Below are 18,235 nucleotides of genomic sequence, written 5' to 3'. Positions count from 1 at the left end.
TGGGAGATGGCAACACCAGGGCACACCTCTGGAGCTTGGCAGCTCCTCTTCCTTGAGCTCAGTTCCTGGCTCCTGGCCATGAGTCCAGGGCAGTGATTTGGCCTCCTTGTGTCTCTCTGACCTGAAGGAGTTTTTAAGAAAATTTATTTTGGGGTGACAGCTGAGCAAAATCCCTCTCCTGCCGCATTCTCTGAAGTGCCATGACGCCTTTGTCTGTGCCTATGGCACGAAAGGATGAATCACAGAGCCTGCTCTTCCTTCTGCATCCCTCACGGCTTCTGAGGTGCACGAGGGAACTCAGACAACCCCAGCCCTTGCTCTTGCCTCTGCAGAGGAGGAGGGTTCCTTGCTGCAGCATGGTGTAGTCACCACATCCTTCTGGAAACATCAGAAAGGCTTTCCTTACAGATGCCACCCCTGGGACAGCTCTGTCACCCTCCACAGCTGGACGTGGGGACGGTTTTGCCAGAGGCAAAGCAGCACAAAGAACACAAGGCCCGGATGATTGGTCACCTCGTGTAGGAAGATGGATTTAGGAGCAGGAGATTTCTTGCAAGAATCTCAGATGGGGTTGTCTGTTCCAGGAAGGGCTTCTTGGAGTCTTTCCAGTCTTCTCTGCTGCTGCATCCCTGGCAGAAGATGGCAGCTTGGCTGAGGACGCCTGCTCAGGTCCCTGCAGGCAGAAGACACCTCCGGGAGGAGTGCTGAGCCCTTCTCAACAGGGCTCCATGTCAGATGCTGCTCTCCTAAGCTGGATCACCTGGGGCTCAGAGGGGTACCTGTAATGCTTCCTTGGAAGAAGGAGTCTCAGAGCAATAGGATTTCTGCTGACTGTGGATGGCAGAGCAGTGAAGATGAAGAAACTCAAGAAGAGGCAGAAGCAAAGAGTACTGGGAACAGCTTCTGTTGTCATGTGGGGGAGACCATCCCCATCTCTGCCTTGTGTTGCCTCGGTCCTCCTCCCTGTGCAGGAGATATTTCAAGAACATGGGATTTTCAGGTGTTCCTATTGCCCTGGAACAATTCCCAAAAGATTAAAAAAAAAAAAATCCATGTGGTTGTTGCATCTTGCCAGATCCCAAAACGCCAAGTCAGCTTGCACACCTTTCAGTTCAATGAGCCTGCCCTGCCTGCCGGGTGAATGCTCCACAGATAATATCCCTGTGGACTTCACCTCTTCTGAATCTACTCTCACAGCACTCCTGCTGCTCCCTTCCTAACAGCCTGTGTGGCACAGTACTTATCTCCTAATCACAGGAGGACGCATGTCCTGTCTCCCACGTTTACTCCTCTGCCACTCCCAGGCTTCTCTCAGGGTCAAGCCATTAATTCCTGGTGGTTTTACAGGGTTTAATCCCTGGTGGCCACCTTGTGCTGTAGCTGTGGGTCACATCTCTGTCCAGACACGGATAGATGGGTCAGATCCCCCATCCTGGGTGTGCCCATGCTTGGACCAGCTCTTGGGAGTCATCCTGATGCCTCAGGTTTTAGCTTTTCTATTTTCAGATTCTGTGCTGCTTTAGTGTGTGGGTCTGACCTTCACATGAGGGGATGCTGAGCTCTCTGCACAGAGCAGGGAGACAAAACAATTCCTTCTCCAGCTGGGCACCAAGCACAAATGATCCAAATCTCAGGCCCAAGAGCACAAACAATGTGGGCTGGAGAGAGAAAAACAAGAAGGGTGGGACTTCATGGGCTGGAGCTGGAATGGGACAATGAACTCCGATATGCACATGGACCAAAACTTATAGAAATGTGAGAGACCCCGTGACCAGTGGTCCATTTTTTGACCATTTTGGGTCTATCTTGGGTGTAGCCCTGGCTGGGCTCTTGTGCTGCCCAAGGTGGATCCATTGAGGCCTTTAATAAATCCCTACTTTATTTTTTAGCTCCATCTAATCTCTGTTCTAGGTCAGCCTGCACAAGGCATCAATCCTGCTCAGATGGATGTCATTCCATGTGCCTGCCTGTGCTTCACTCCGTGAGGAAATGGTGTCTGGGCACAGCTGTGCTGCTTTCTAGCTCCAAGATCTCTGCTCTGAGGAGCAGCAAAGTGTGCAGGTCTCATGTGATCCCTCTTGGTCACTGAGGCAAAGTCTTCCTTTCATGGACTCCATTCTTCCTTTGTTTTGAGGAAGATCTCAGTCTGAAGGGCAGTGCCTGTTTTGTGCTGGGTTCCCCAAAATTCCTCCTGCCAGGAAGGATGGCTGGAAGATCACTCTCTTGCTTCCTTTTTTTGCACTGAATTCATGCATGAAAATTTTAGTCATCTCACCCTGAGCTGGTGCTCATCCAGCCCTGCCAAGGTGCTGCTTGCAGACTCCTGGATATTTCCTCTTGGTCATCCTGCTCATCATTCTCCAGAGTTCTTATCAACCATCTTTTGGGTATGACTGGCCCAGCCCCTTCTGTGCCTGCACCCCAAAGAGATCTTGTCACCAGTTCTGTTCACACCTGAAATGTCAGGACTTATCTTGATAGAGGCCTTTCTGACCAGGGGGCTGCTTCCAAACCCTGAGAAGAGGAGACCTCATCTCCCCTTTCCACACTGCTCTCAGCACATCCTAGGGAAGAAGTCAAGATCCCGTGAGGATGCTTAATTTTTTGGCAGTGCCCTCTCTCACAGGGCACCCCAGCTGAGATGGGCTCGTGTCCAGCAGTGAGGGTCGATGCCTTTGGTGTCACGAGGTTGCCCCAGCCCAGTGACCGTCCTGAACCTTGCAGTGCAGGCTGGGGGCCTGGCACGAGGGGAAGAAGAGGTGACCAAGCCCAGGGTCCCTGGGAGATGTGGACGTGCAGAGAGAGGGAGGCACAGCCCAGCTACCCCAGCCTGGCAGAGGGCAGCCTCGGCTGGCCCGATTTTGGTGGCATTCCTTGCTCAGCAATCCCAGGCAGCTCCTCATGGAGCAGAGGAGTGCAAGGCAGGGAGGGGGGGGTCCTGCCTTAACTGCTCCCGTGGGAAACACAAACAAACCCCAATGTTGGAAGGCCCAAACAGCTGCCTCTGCTGAGACTCTTTAAACTCCAACCTGGTGGAACTTGCAGCCGCATGTGGGAGAGAGCCAGGGCGGGAGCATGGCATGCCCAACTTTTCCTCCTGGTTTTTTTTTTTTTTTCCAGCCGATTCAGCATGCCTTTTGCACTAGTGCATGGTGGGAAAGTGGTCCATCTGCAGAGCCAGACGGAAGCAACTGGGCATCTTCCTTTGACAAGTGACCCTGGCCCACTGCCTTCTATGCAAGATGCTGCCTCCCAATTGCATAGACCCCACCAGCTGGGGATACACAGCCTTTGGCTATGGGTTAGGTGGCCATGCCAAGCACTACCAGGCACCCCCCCCGGGAGGGAAGACGCTCCAGAGGCCACAGAGCACCGTGGTGCAAAGCACCCTTATCTCAAATAACCCATGGCTCGAGTGCCGTGTATCTGATTTATACCACTCGCACACAGCCCTGGAACCTGTGGGACGAGGTGGGGGCTGCTGGAGGGCTTTAGGAGAGGGGTTCAGAGCAGAGGAGTCGTCCCAGGCTGGTAGCAAGACAGGCGCTTGAGGCCAGCAGCAGAGAGGAGAGGGGTGAGTCGCTTTCTGCCAGCATTCCTGGGTCTGTGTGAGCAGTGCTATAAATCCACATCAGGACAGTCTCTCATGTATGATTTGCCTTGATTAACGGGTTTCCTGTTCTTTTCCTGTTTGTCCGTTTGTTTTTTTTTATTTTGTTGTTGTTTTGTTTTTTTTTCCTTTTCTTTTCTTTCTCTCCTGTTTTTTCCTGTACTATTTTTCGTTCGTACGTTTTTTTCCGCTCTCTGGGAATGCCTCCTCTCTCTGCATCTCCCTCCCTCCCCTTCCCCCTCCATGAGCAGTGGCCGAATCCATTACACTGAGATGTATGAAATGCTGACTCTTATGTCACCACCGCTAGGCCTCGGCAAGAGATGTCCTTCCAAAGTGGCCTATAAGGTAGATCAACCCTTCCTTCTCTGGGGGTTAGAGCCCAGCAGGAGCCGGGGCACCTGCGGGAGGTGGGGAGCCGGGGAAGCTGGGGAGTTGTTGGGGTGTCCAACATGTGTTTGGCTCACTCCTGGGGAGCCCGGTGTGCCCACAAGAGCCCTGGCCACGCTGGCTGCTCTCCAGTGCCCACACACGTGACGCTGCTGTGCTCGCTCGCAGCTCCGAGGGGAAAAGGAGAGGCAGGATCAGCAGTGTTGTGGAGGTGGGAGGGCTGCAGGAGGTGAAGTGAGGTGAGGTGAGGAACAGCCCTGTAGCACACTCAGCAGAGTGAGATGTCCTCAGGAGTTCATGCCCAGGGGCTTGGAACCATCCTCATCCCAGCCGGTGCAGAAGCGCATGGAGATGGGAAACAGGTGGGCAGTGGGGACAAATCCCAAATCCCATAGGAGCGGGCCTGCTGTGCCTGAGGAGCCAGGACCATCAGCGTGGGCTACCCCAGGGATGGCTTGTGCAGGGCAAAGCCATGGGCCTTCCAAAGGCAGCTCTGAGCTCTCCTACCCGGAGTGGTGGCTGTCAGTCAGGTCCCAGCTGCGTAGGCATGGATGAGGAGCATGGGAAGCCATGGAGGATGTGCTGTGGGAGCTTCGTGGCTTTCTGAGGGCAGCAGCTGCCAGGACAAGACCCAGAGCTATAGGAGGATCTGTTGTCGAGGAGGAAATTAGGGTTTTTCTTGGCCTTTTAGCAGGGCTAGCACAAAGGGATTCCTGCACACTTCCAATCGTGCTTCCACTCTCTCCGGCTCTCACGTGTTTGTTTACATGAGCATACATCCACCATCACACTTTTCCAGGGGGAAAAAGGGAGCCTTGAAAGCAGGAAAGGGACGTGAGAAGCTGGGTGAAAAGGAATGGGCAGGGAAGGGTGACCCAAGGTATTCACAAAGCAAAATATACTCTCTGGAAAGTGGATCTGGTCACTTCGGTTTGCACCCCGCCTTGCCAGGGTGGGGAAGGAGCATGGCGTGTCTAACCTGCCTTGGTTGCCCTTTTCTATTTCCTTCTGCACTTTTCCCACCCTCCCCTTCCCTTCCTTTCCCTTCCCCACCCATGGATAATTTGGACCCCCTGCATGTGCTGGCAAACTTCATCTCTGAAAGACGCAAAAAGGGAGTGCCAGGATGTAGCATGCTAGAGGAATCCAGCTGATCTGAAGTCCCTGAAGGTTAGGAACCCTCCTCTCCCCTGCCCCAGCTGGGAAGGGTTGAGAGCTGGAAAGCCAAACCAGCCGGGAACGGAAACCTGAGCCCATCTCCCCTTCCCGCACATCCCACATGCCCGCATCCCTGACGGATCAGGTGTGTCTTCCCAAAAGTGCCAGGGGGTGCTGTGGCAGCCCCGGTGCTGTGGGGAGGGGGGCTCAGGGGCCGTTCCTGGGGTGCAGGAGGAGCCCTGGAAGGCAGTGAGCCGGCGTCCTGGGGTGGAAGGAGCCGGGGAGGTGGGGGGGTGGTGGGGTGATCCTTGCCCTTCTTTTTTGGCTGTGCTGTTTTGACACTCCTTGTTGCTTTTTATTTTCTTTTATTTATTTCTTTTTTTAATTTTGATTCTTTTTTTTTTTCCCCTTTTGTTTAATGTTTAATTTCTTTTCCTCCAGCCTGGTCAATGTGTTTTTCGATATTGTTTTCCGTCCGCTGTTTTCTTCTCTCTCTTGCGCAGAGACTGGTGCTGATGAACATGCCCGTGGCTGAGGACATGACAGTCCACTTCACCTCCACCCTCATGGCCTTGATCCGCACGGCCTTGGACATCAAAATTGCCAAAGGTAAAGGCTGTGGCAGAGAGGGGCACTCTGCAGAGTGCCCATCGTCCTTTTGTAGAATCCCAGCATGGGTTTGTGTTGGAAAGAGCCTCAAAGATCATCCTGTTACACCCCCCTGTCATGGGCAGGGACACCTTCCGCCACCCATCCAGCCTGGCCTTGAGCGCTCCCAGGGTAGGGGCATCCACTGCTTCTCTGGGCAATCTGTTCCAGGGCCTCACCACCTTCTGAATTTCTTCCTAATATCCAAGCTCAATCTACCCTCACTCAGCTCAAAATCCTTCTTCCTTGTCTTATCACCTCACAAAAAAAGTCCCTTTCTCTTTGGCTGGGCTGAGTTCCTCACAGCTAATTTGGTATCCAGAGCCTGGATGCACACGGATGGGAGCAAGTACATTGAACAGGCAAATTTCTGCCACTTTCTGTTAAAAAAAACATCTATCTTTTTAGGGAAGAGGTAGAGAATTCTTCATCAGAAGCTGTTTCCAGAGAAAAGAAACAGCTTGATGTCCACTGTGCAATGGAGGAGAGAGAGAATTGCCCTTCCTCCCCGTGTAAGAAGCCAAACCAAGGATGGAAAATACGTGCTTGGCTTCCTTAGGCTGTGGGGAAAAGAAACTTCTCTGTCTCTCAGGGAAGATAAAATGTTCAGAGCAGGAAAACCTCTTTTGTTGTTGTTGCTGGAAAGGCAGTGATTCATCAGATCAAAAACTTCCTGCAGAAACATGGCATTTTCAATAAAACCTCCTCTAGGAACAGCTCAGCTACTGGGAGAAAACCCAGCCCAGGGTAAGATGTCATCCAAAGCCCAGTGCTCAGACAACAGGGATAGGTTCAAACCCCTCCAGACAAAGCAGAGATTTGGGTGTTCTACAGCTCACCCAAATTGCCCTGTGCTTGGGTGGCTCCGTTAGGGCACGTTGACAGCTTCTGATGGTCCAGGGCCTTCCTAAGCTCAGCAAAGCCCTGGCCAGAGAACTCTGCTCTGCATGCACAGCCTCGCCGAGCATTTCAGGATTTACCAAGTGGAGCTGCTCTTCCACCGGCACATGATCTGCTCACCAGCAAAAAGAAAGTGGGGCAGCAGCAGGTGTGTGTGGGCTGGAGTAGGATTGGAGCTGCAGAGACGGACCCAAGGCAAGCTTGAAGGTGGCAGCTTTGAGTGGGAGGGCAGGGGATGGGGAGATGGAGGCACATATGGAAGGGATGGTAGGAAAGTTTCCCTGTGGGAGCAGGAGACCAGGCTCGCTGAGGGAAGATGGCCCTCCCAGCCCAGAGAGATGGATGCTGAGGTGGAACCTCACTTCAGGATGGGGAAGGGGCGTTGGTTGGACCCTGGTGCCAAGGTTTGATGCGTGTGGGCCATTTTTGCTCCCTGCTGTTGAAGGTGGTGCAGATTGGCAGCAGTTGGACTCTGAGCTTCAAAAGGAGATTCTGACCATTTGGCCTCACCTGTCCCAGAAGATGCTTGACCTGTTGGTACCCATGCCAAAAAGTGAGTCTCTGGGGGGGGCTGTCATTGCTTTCAAACTCCCCTCATCCCCACAGCAACTTCTTCCCAAAGGGGGGTGGGGACTGGCCAGACCCATCTCCAGCTTGGGGAGAGGTGGGCAAAGGGTTTGTTCTGCCTTGTTCTGCTTGCCTGCTTGGGAACTCTCTGGAAAACCACCCAGTTCGCAGGGATCTACTCCTGCCAAAGCCACAGGCTCCTGTGAATCCTCTCTGGAGCAGAGGGAGGGAGGCTGAGCACACCTGATGATATGATGAGGATGTGTGCCTTTGTGGCCTAGGATGATAATGATTTCAAGCCATCTTCGTCTATTTTATCACCATGGGGAGTGTCTGGGTGCTCAGCACTCTCTCTTTTGGAGTGGTGAGAAGAGTTTGAGGGTCACCAGGGTATCCCAGAGCAGGGCTCTTCCCAAGATCCACGTCGGTGACTTCTCTTATGACACAAGTGACCCCATTTTGTTCCCTCTCATGCTCCCAGCCTCTGACCTGACTGTTGGGAAAATATATGCAGCCATGATGATCATGGATTACTACAAGCAGAGCAAGGCAAAGAAGCAGCGGCAGCAGCTGGAGGAGCAGGTGAGGCTCAGCCAGGGCAGGACAGGGACATTCAGATCACCCTCTCTGCTTCCCACCACCTGCCAGCCCAAACGTGCAGCCAGCTGGGATGAAAGCAACAGCACAGCTCAGGGTTTGGGGACTACAAGGCGTGTCTGCGATCATCCTCAGTCCCTGACAGGGAACATGAGCACGGTGTCCTCTTTCCAGTGGTGGGAGCTTGGCTGGGGAAGCACTGGATGTTCATCCACGTTTCCTACAGGCTCAGTTCCTTCCTTTCCTCAATGCAGAAAAATGCCCCGATGTTCCAGCGCATGGAGCCGTCCTCTCTGCCGCAGGAAATAATCTCCAATGCCAAGGCTCTGCCGTACCTCCAGCAGGACACCCTCTCGGGCCTGTGAGTGCTGCCTGTCACTTTTCTGTTCCCGCAGCCCTTCTTTCCTTCTTGGAGCTGGCACTGGGCTGTAGAAAGGGTTAAATTGCTGCTAGGAGCAGGGAGAAATCTGGCACAAAGCTTTTGCAGGATTCCAGGTACCTGGTGTGTGTCAGCATCGCCAGCAGCAGCTGAGGTGGGAAAAGGGGATGGCCAGGGGTCTGTGGATGCTTTTCCTGCAGGATCATCCTGGCACTCTTCACCCAGGGTGAAGCTGGACCCCAGGAGCTGTTGAGCAGTGCACTGGGGAATTCCAGCACCCTGGCTGCTGGGAATGAGGTGTTAAGGGTTTCTGTCACTGCTCTTGGGATGTCCCACTGCTACTGCAGGACTCGGGACACTGGTGTCCTCTCCTGCCTTGGGGCACCACTTCAGCTCTCCAGGGAACTTGATGTTTGTCTCAAACAAGGGGTCTCAGCAGCCTGGGGGGGCAGGCACAGGGCTCCCCAGCTCTGAGCTGCAGGAGAGGTGATCCCAGGGGTCGTGGCCTCCCTGAAGCTGGGCTGTGTTTGCAGGAGCAGCCGAGGCGGGTTCCCCTCGCTGAGCCCGCTTTCGCCACAGGAGATTTTCCAGCTGGCGTGCATGGATCCGGCCCAGGAGCAGTTCCAGGAGCACCAGTCTCTGGTAAAGTCATGCACTGCTCCTCTGCAGCCCCAGCACGGATGCTGGTGGGTACGGGGAGGTGTGGGGAGTGAGCACAGTGCAGGGATGGCAGCTGCTGGGTCACGCACAGATCCAAAACAGGGGACAAATATCCCTGGATGTCCTGTCCCTCGCCTCTGGCACTGGGGACACAGCCATCCTGCCCTGATTCGTGGGGCCAGGCAACACAAGTGCTTTTGGGGCAAGAGCCGTGACCAATGTCCTGCAGTAAAATATCCTTCTCTCCACAGGCTATTTTTTCCACTGAGCACTCATGTCAGTGGGTTACCCCGTGCTGAGTGATGGTATCTGATGTTTTCAGATTCGTGTCCATTTTGTTGTCAGTGGTGGCGTCCCCAGTCCCCAGCCAAGCTGTCAAACTGTGTCCAGCAGGAGCAGCCCTCTCTGGCCTCCTGTCTGTCTGTGTGTGTATATATATATATCACATATCTATATATATCACACATCTCTATATATCACACATCTCGATATATCTCCGTGTCTGCGTTCCTGCACCACCCGGAGCAGTGTGGCACCACCGTTGTGTCCCCAGCCCAGTCCGTGTCCCCAGGGTCTGTAGCTCTGTGTCACCTGTGTATGACACAGGCAGGCGTCCCCTGCCTCGGCCACCCCAGCCACGTGGGGAGGTGGCAGATCAGACTCCCCCTGCCCCCGTAAAGTCACTTTCTAGTGACCTCCAGGGTCGCTCTGTGCCCATCTCCTCGACACTGTGAGTGAATGTAAGCATCCACAGAGTCCCCTAAAAACTGAGAATTGACCAAAGCATTTAAGTGCTATGGGCAGAGTGTGCTCTTTTAACAGGGATGTGGCCAGGAAGCTTTGATTTTTTTGAAAATCCTATCCATTTGTCCCGTCCTGGCAAAAGAAGGAGTTAAACCCTGAGCAGTCAGGATGCCCCCACACCCAGGCAGGGTTTCCACTGTCACTGTAGAGGTGCAAGGGCAGCTGGCCATCAGGCAAGCTTGAAGCACCACATCAGGGCTCACCTGGGGACTGTGAACTGGAGGGTATTTTTTGGTGGCAGTGTGATGAATTCTGATGGCTTAGACTCTGTTTTTCATAGAATCATCAAATAGTTTGGGTTGGAAGGGACCTTTTAAAACTCATCTATTTCCAATCCTCCTGCCACGGGCAGGGACATGTTCAACCAGACCAGGTTGCTCAAAGCCCCATCCAACTTGGCCTTGAACACTTCCAGGGAGGGAGAATCCACCACCTCTCTGGGCAACCTGCGCTAGCGTTTTACCACCTGGTTTTGGCCAACTTAAATTCGGCCCCTGGCTGAGCAAGCAGGGCTGTCCCCTGCCAAGAGGGCCAAAGCAGCGTGCTGCTCTGCTCCAAGCCCATCCCAAGAGCTTGGCTGTGTGTTTATTTCCAGGAGCCAGAGGTTAGGGAGTTTCAAAGAGTGCAGCCCTCTAACCGTGGCAGCTACCTTCCCGTGGACACTCAGGACCACGCTGTCTCTGGGAGGGCCTCCTCCATGCCTCGTCTCACTGTGGATCCCCAGGTAAAACCAAGCAGAGCCCCCACAGGTGCTGGGTCTGATCAAAGCCTGCCAGATAACGCTGGGGCTTCTCTCTGTGCTGAGCCCCGTGGCATCCCCAGCACCCTGATACCGGAGCTTCTCCCCTTCTTTGGGTGCTGCACAAGTAGGAGCTGCTGTTGCCCTACAAGGGGGACGCTGGCAGCAGAGAGCATCCTGGGGGATCCATCTCCTGGCTCATGGGGGAGGTCCAGGACCACGCCGGGAGGCGCATGTTCTCCCCACGGTGGGACACCCCCTCCTTTCCTGCAGCCCTGGGCAGTGGCTGAGGTTTGAGGAGTGCCAGCCCAGCTGTCAGATGACCACAGGTGATGAAACGCCTTCTCCGTCCTTTCCCATCGTCCCAGCACGTGCACTTCTCTGTCTGTCCAGGGGAACCCAGGCCACATCTCACCTCCTCATCTGTCTGCCTGGTTTCTCTTTGTTCTGTCCTGTGCTCAGCCTCCCCCAAGATGCAGATGTTTTTTGGGGTTTGGTGTTGCTGTGAAATCTCTGGGTTTGCTTTCTCACCTTGGTGCAGGCACCAAGTCTTGGTGCGGTGCTTTGTGAGGGTGTGAAGACAAAGGGAAGCTTTGTCTCATGGGCTTTCTTGGTCATTCAGCAGCAAAGAAAGGGATGGGAGCAGGAAAGGTGAGAGGAGCTGGAGAACAGCCTGAGGCTGCAGTGGCAAAGAGCTGCTAGAACTAAGCAAAGGAAGTAAGGAAGGAGGTGATGTTTTCTCCATAACATGGGAAAACACAGGGTGTAACGAGGGGAGAAGGTAGGAAGGAGAAGCATGGGAGGGAGAAAGAAAAGGAAAGGGAAGATAAAACAACAGCATGAGCGGGGAGATAGGGAATGAGTGCAGGGGAAAGGGTTGGGGATGTGGGAATAAAGGAAGAGTAGGGAGGCATGTGGAAAAGTGGTGGCAGCTGGAAAAACGAACACAGAGCAAGGGGCACTGGGGGACCCCTCTCTGCCAACAATCTTTTCCAGGATTGCTCCTCTTGACGCTGCTTTCCTAGTGGGGAGGGATGCTGGGAAGGCAGCCTGGGGGGCAATGCTCTGGTGCCCTCCGTGTCCCCACACACAGCGGGAGGTGCTGCTGCTCTCCACGCAGCCCTGGGCTTGGCTTTGCCTGTGCAGCACAGCTCCAGCCAGCTGGGGAAGGGGAGCCCACGAGCTCCAAGGCTAAACCCCGCTTTCCTTCCACCCCTGATTTGTGCAGAGATTATCTGGGGGAGCTGTTCTCAGGCTGGCTGCCCCCACCCCGAATTTCCCCATCCCATGGCGCGGCCGTCCCCGTGGTGGGGGTGAACCGGTCATTCCTGACCCCCAGCCTTGCCTGGTGCTAATGCTCTCCCCGGCTGGCCGGGGTTGCTTGCAGGTGGTGACAGACACCAGCTCCATGCGCAGATCGTTCTCCACCATCCGGGACAAGCGGCCCAACAGCTCCTGGCTGGATGAGTTCTCCATGGAGCGCAGCAGCGACAACACCTACAAGTCCCGCCGGCGCAGCTACCACTCCTCGCTCCAGCTGTCCGCCCGGCGACTCAACGCTGACTCGGGTGAGCTCAAAAAAACCCCAAAAAACCCTCCAGCTGAGCTGCTGCAGACGGGGTGGTGGTGGGGACTGACGTGGGTGTCCTGCAGGCCACCGGTCCGAGGGGCACCGCTCGGGCAGGGAGCGGGGCCGATCCAAAGAGCGCAAACACCTGCTGTCCCCTGACATCTCCCGCTGCAACTCCGAGGAGAGGAGTCCCCAGGCACAGGAGGAGTCGCCGGAGCGGCGGCGCGAGTCCCGGTCACCCAGTGAGGGCAGGTCGCAGACACCCAGCAGGCAGGTGGGTGGTGGAGATCCCTTCCTAAGCGTAAAGGGAAGCACAGAAAAAGTTCCTTGGCAAAACCGGGAAGATAAGCCCTGGTTCTGGGAGCTCTGAACCGTCTCATCTCCTGGTGGTGGCATCTCTGTGTCTCCTGTGAGCTGAGCAGGCTGGGGCTGCTCAGGCACCCTGCAGAGTATTTGAGGACAGGGGTGGATCTCATGCTGATCCTCCTGCTGCTATGGCATCCGCTGTCTGCCAAGGTCAAGGTGTTCCAGCCTGGAGGTGCTTGAGTGAACTTGAAGCCACCCATGGTGATGCCACCCTTGGAGAGCAGCAGATGGCGAGCCATCAGCTCTTCCTACGGCGGGTTTGAGAGTGCTTTTTGCTTTTGACCACCAAGAGCATGGAATCGTAGAGTGTCCCGAGTTGGAGCAGAACTCAAGGGTCATCAGGTCCAACTCAGAATCCCACCATGTGCCCGAGAGCATTGTCTGAATGCATCTTGAGCTCTGTCAGTCTTGGTGCAGTGACCTCTTCCTTGGGGAGCCTTTTCCAATGCCTGACCACCCTCTGGGTGAAGCACTTTTTCCAAATATCCAACTTAAACCTCCCCTGGCACAGCTTCACGCTGTTCCCTTGGGTGCTGTCACTGGTCACCAGGGAGTTCAGTGCCTGCCCGTGTGTGCTTCTCTTTGTGAGGAAGCCGCAGTCCACGATGAGCTCATGGGGCAGGGATGGGGCAGAATCGCCCTTTCAAGACAGAGGTGAATTCCAGGGGGGCCGAGGGTGGGGGGAGAGGGTGTGTGGTATGCTGAGTTGTGCTGTGGGGTGCTGTGGGGTGCTGTGCTGTGCCGTGCTATGCTGTGCTGTGGGGTGCCGTGCTGTGCTGTGGAGTGCTGTGCTGTGCCATGCTGTGCCATGCTGTGCTGTGCTGTGCCGTTCCGTGCTGTGCTGTGCTGTGCTGAGCTGTGCTGTGCCGTTCCGTGCTGTGCTGTGCTGTGTTATCTGTGCTGTGCTTGCTGTGCTGAGTTGTGCTGTGCCGTGCCATGCCGTGCCGTGCTGTGCTGTGGGGTGCCGTGCCATGCCCTGTCGTGCTGTGGGGTCCTGTGCTGTGCTGTGCCGTGCCGTGCCATGCTATGGGGTGCTGTGCTGTGGTGCTGCCTGCATTCCCCAGCGTGTCCCGGTGCGTTGCAGGGCATGGGCTCCCTGAGCGAAAGCTCCATCCCCTCCATCTCGGACACCAGCACGCCCCGGCGAGGCCGCCGCCAGCTGCCGCCGGTGCCCCCCAAGCCGCGTCCCCTCCTGTCCTACGCCTCCATGCTGCGACACGCCGGGGACACCTCTCCTCCGGCCGACGAGAGCGAGGGCGGCTCGCCGCTGCTCTCCTCCACCCTGGATCCCAACACGGCCGGCCCGGCCGAGTCTTCCAGCTCCCCGGCGGGGAAGCAGAGTCGGCAGTCCACGCCGCAGCGCTACATCTCGGAGCCCTACCTGGCGCTGCACGACGACTCGCACGCCTCAGACTGCGGTGAGGAGGAGACGCTCACCTTCGAGGCGGCCGTGGCCACCAGCCTCGGCCGCTCCAACACCATCGGCTCGGCGCCGCCGCTGCGGCACAGCTGGCAGATGCCCAACGGGCACTACCGGCGGCGGCGGCGAGGGGCGGCGCAGGGCGTCATGTGCGGGGCCAGCATCGACGTGCTCAGCGACACCGAGGAGGATGACAAGTGCTAGAAGCTGCCCCCGCCGCCTCAAACCCGCCACCCGACCCCACCTCGGCTGCCCCGTCCCGCCCTGCCCTTCTCCAATGCATGCTCTTCGCCACGCCTGGGAATGAAACTAAAAACCAGAACCAAATGCAGGGGGGAAACAAAACAAAACGAAACAAAAAACCCAAACAAACAAAAAAGCCCACCCCAAACCGACCGGAACGGAGGGGGAAGAAAAAGGAGAGGGGAAAAAAACAAACAAACAAACAAAAAAACCCACCAACGACAAAGAAAAGAATCGAAAAAAAGAGAGAAGTCTTTGTGCAAAAAAAAAATTAAAATCTGTCGACTTTCATTTATTACTATCACTTTTTTTTTCTGCACAGAGAAGCATTTGATGGGTGGCAGAGCGGCCCAGCCGGGTTGGTGTGCTGGGGGACAAGGGAGAGCCCCCCCCGGCCGCAGCCCCGCTCCCTGCCCCAAGAGGGATCCCCGGGAAAGCTCATCCCGAGGACTTTTTGCTCCCCATGGCAGGAGAGTCCCAGCAAAGGGATGCAAGGGGCCCCCTTTGCTCTGTCGCTTGGGCTTGTGCTGCTGTGGCTTTGAACTTCCCTCCCCGAGGGTCTCATCCTGCCTGGAAAAGGGGCAGGATGCGACGTGGGGTGCAGGGGATGAGGGGTTGGGATGCACCCAGACCGACCTGAGCAGCTCTGGCTGCCAGAGGGGGCAAAACTGGTTTGTACTGGGGGTGGGGGTCTCAGTGCTGCCGAATGTACCCTGTGTCCCGCCGACATATATTTATTTATATACGGAGAACTCTAGGTGTGCCTGTGTGTGTATATACGGGGGGTGTGTGTGTATATATATTTATATGCTGTATATATAAAGATATACACATACATAGATTTGTTTTAATCACCTGACAATGCTGGGGAGCCCCCTGGGGCTCCTGCTTGCCTGCACCCTGCTTTGGTGGGGGCAGGACTGAGCCTCCCCTGGGGAGCTGCTGTACAGAGCACTGGGAATGTCACCTTGCTCCCTCTGCCAGGTGTTTCCAGCGGTGGGAATTGCATTTTCTCTGTTAGAAATGGCTGTGGCAAGGGCTCCTTGGGCAGCTCGGTGCCTGCAGGAGTGGGATGCCCAAGGCATGAGGACAGAGCTGTCCCCAGGAGCGCAGCTCACTTGGCACCAGCAGTGCCAAGGGGGTGGTGGCAGACCTCTCTCTCAGAGGCCTCTTTGCTTGTTTGCCCAGGAAAAGAAGATATCCGTGTCTGCAGGGGAGTGAAGATGTGAGTGCATGATGTACCTTAAACTCTGTCCTCCGGGCAGAGGCATCCGCCTTTAGCACCAGCCCTGCCTCAGTTTCCCCTGCAGCCATGGCCTGTGCCCTCTCCAGGGGCCTGGCACCCCTTTGGAGAAAGGACTGCCATGGGGGGCTGGCTGTGCAAACCCCATGGCCCCGGTGTGGGAGCAGGTGTGTGTCCAAGAGCTGGGGAAGGAGCTTTGTCCTGAGCAGGGTGGCTCAGCCCTCCTGCAAACCCTGAAAATGCAGCACAGGGCCACCTTCCAGCGCCAGTCATTAATTAATCTGCTAATTATATGCTGTCGGCTCTCAACGATCCATGCTGTGGGTACAGTGCTGTGCCTGCCAGCCTGGGGAGGTGCTGCTGGTGGCCCGTGCCAATGGGTGGCTCGCCCTGGTGACTTGTGCTGTGTTTCTGCTATGAGTTGTGTCTGTCGCCAGCCAGAGCTTGGTCCCAGGGAGCTGGAGGGTGCTCCAGCCTCCTGTGCCTCCCTGTGCCTTTGGAGCCTCAGGGAAGGGCTTGTTCTGTGGGCTGGGGGATGCTCGGTGCATTTGGACCGGCCATGGTGGCCGTGAGTGGAGATGGGACATGGAGATGGGCAGGTGAGGGCAGTACAGCACTCACCCTGCCCTTCCTCCTGCCCCCAGCTTTGCTTTGCTGCAGGTTGTTGTGGCCTGGGGCTTTGGGGCTGTTGTCCAGCTGAGCAGCAGCCCTGGCCAGGCTTTGCTTTGGTCCTGGATAGCTCGTGGCTTCTCCTGACGGAAAGATGCACAAAGTGCCCTGCTCCTCCTGCATGTGCAGATCATGACCCGATCTCTTCGTGAGCTCCCCCGAGGGAGCTCTGCTTTGTGAGAAGCAAATCCCAGTGGCTGTGAGGCTTCCTGCTCCAGGGCTCGTGCATGGACCAACCCCCCTCCTTGTCATGGCCAAAGTGCCCTCTGTACGCCCCTCACAGGGCCCAAAGCTGCTCCTGCCTCCAGCGGTCCCTGATGGCGGGTGGCACCTCTGCCGTCCCAACCAGACACTTCCACCTGCCCAGGCACCCAAAAACTCCACAGGCAGACCTCTCCATGCCTTTGGCTCAGATCCTGCATACCCCCCCTCTGGGCTCTTGGGGACAATCCATGTCCCACGCAGCCGTGGGGAAGGTCCCTGGCGGTGGCTGGGGACACGGGCATCACCTGCTCCCTTCCAGCCATCCGTGAGCAGTTCGTGGCTTTACCCTGAAGCTTCCGGAACGTTGCTCCCAGTGGCGGAATTTGGGAGAGCCGGGTCTGGCGGGCAGCGTGGGATCGCTGAGACCGGGGGCCAGGGACGCGGTGCTGCTGGGGGCCGGGGAAGGCGATGCCTTACCTGCTCTAAATATAGGTGTCGGTATCGCCTCCTTCTAAATGCGGAAAGGTGTCTGACAATGCGCCGAGCTCTGAGTAAGAGCCCGCGGAGGGGGGGAGGAGGCGGCTTTTTGTGTCTGTGCCTGGCGGGTGGGAGGGAGGCAGCGATGCTCTCCAAGCGGGGGCACGTTTCATGCGGATTTCGAGCTTTTTGGGCGCTTTTCTTTCCTCAGCCCCGGCATAGGGCCGGCGAGCGGTGTTGGTGGTGCTCCGCAGCGGTGGCACAGGATGGGGCACAGCCCCCGGGGCGTGCCCGCGCTGCCACACCGGGCTGCAGAGCCCGAACCTGAGCTTTTTGGCATGTCAGCCCTGTGTTTAACTAACGTACAGAAACTGTGTGGAACAAAACACAGCCCCTTTTTACCCGGAAAGGGTCCGAAAACGCCCCGCTTCTGCCTCTCCTGAAGCAGCCACAGCGCTGCTCCCGCGGTGGGGGGACAGGCAGGCACCTGCGGGGACACGGTGGCACCTCCACAGCGCGTCTCTGAAACCAAAAACAACCCCCAGGAGAACCACGGGAAGGACTGTGCCGAGGGGGGAGGCAAACCAGCCCCAGGGCACCACTTCAGCCTGTGCCTCGCTTTTCAAGGCGCTGGACTCGGCTTTACTGCTGCTGTACGATCTCTCCTCTGTGTATTTTTGGACATTTCCGCAGCCTCCCGGACACCAGGACTGTGCCACTCGGTGGCTGCTGGCCGTGCTGGGCCACGGGAGGCAGGATGGGGACGGGGGGGGGATGTATTTCAACCTCTGCCCGCATAGGACATGCCCTGGGCGGACAGGAGTTCACCGGTGGCATGCAACTGGTTCCCAGTTCGGTGCCGGGACTGGATTCGAAGCCCTGCAAATCTCCTGGGGGGGCTGTGGTGGGTGTGGGAGGAGGTGTGGCAGCCCTGGCACACGGAGCCCCGCTGTCCCCTCCAGGCTGGCTGTCCCAGCACCATCCTCCTGCCCCCCCAGGAGGCCTCGGATGGTAGAGCCCCCCAGGCGTGGGGCTGGTGTCTCCTGGGGCCGTGGGAGGGAGGGTGGAAGATGCTCTGCCTTCATCCCCCAGGCTCTGGGGTGGGATGTTGTAACATAACCTGCTCGTTTGGACCCAAACGGGGAACCGAGCTGACCACTAACAATATACAACTCCTCAATGTTTTTTGTCAAAAGGAAAGAAAAATAAAACCTTGTTGTAAAGAACCACTGCAGACTTGGTTTCATTGGCACCCCCCGTGCTGGGGGGGCTGGGGGGACTCTGGGTAATGTCATGAACCCCTGAAAAGGTCCCTGTGGCAGGGAGGAGGAGGAGGCACACAGCCTGTGCTGGCACTGCCATCACATGGGATGGGGTGTTCTGCAACCCCAGACAGGGCAGGGGGCTGTGGAGGAGAGGGGCAGGGAGGGTATTTGAGATACCCTGGGCTAGCTGTGGCTCGGACCTGGCTGCTTCCAGACACGGGGGCTGAGGGGTGCCGGGGTCTGGGGGAGCTGGGAGAGCCAGGGCCAGGAGCCTGAGGAGCTGTTAATGGTGGCACTGCAGCAAACTGGCCAGGGGAAACCATGAG

General features: G+C 56.6%; 1 protein-coding gene across 1 annotated transcript in view; it reads left to right on the top strand.

Moving 5' to 3' along the window:
• Positions 1–17,870, top strand: part of CACNA1E (calcium voltage-gated channel subunit alpha1 E) — a 96,173-nt gene extending 78,303 nt beyond the window's left edge. The window contains exons 40-49 of the mRNA XM_053950042.1: positions 3,862–3,958; positions 5,662–5,767; positions 7,152–7,259; positions 7,755–7,855; positions 8,125–8,231; positions 8,783–8,891; positions 10,309–10,437; positions 11,840–12,020; positions 12,106–12,296; positions 13,473–17,870. Coding sequence (XP_053806017.1) covers positions 3,862–3,958; positions 5,662–5,767; positions 7,152–7,259; positions 7,755–7,855; positions 8,125–8,231; positions 8,783–8,891; positions 10,309–10,437; positions 11,840–12,020; positions 12,106–12,296; positions 13,473–14,012 — 1,669 coding nt within the window. The 3' untranslated portion in view covers positions 14,013–17,870. The remainder of the gene's footprint in view (positions 1–3,861; positions 3,959–5,661; positions 5,768–7,151; positions 7,260–7,754; positions 7,856–8,124; positions 8,232–8,782; positions 8,892–10,308; positions 10,438–11,839; positions 12,021–12,105; positions 12,297–13,472) is intronic.
• Positions 17,871–18,235: the final 365 nt, after the last annotated feature.

Source organism: Vidua chalybeata, chromosome 9 (genome assembly GCF_026979565.1).
Source record: "Vidua chalybeata isolate OUT-0048 chromosome 9, bVidCha1 merged haplotype, whole genome shotgun sequence".
Lineage (NCBI taxonomy): Eukaryota > Metazoa > Chordata > Aves > Passeriformes > Viduidae > Vidua > Vidua chalybeata.
Note: the sequence above shows the minus strand (reverse complement) of the source record. Positions and strands in the feature narration are given on the sequence as shown.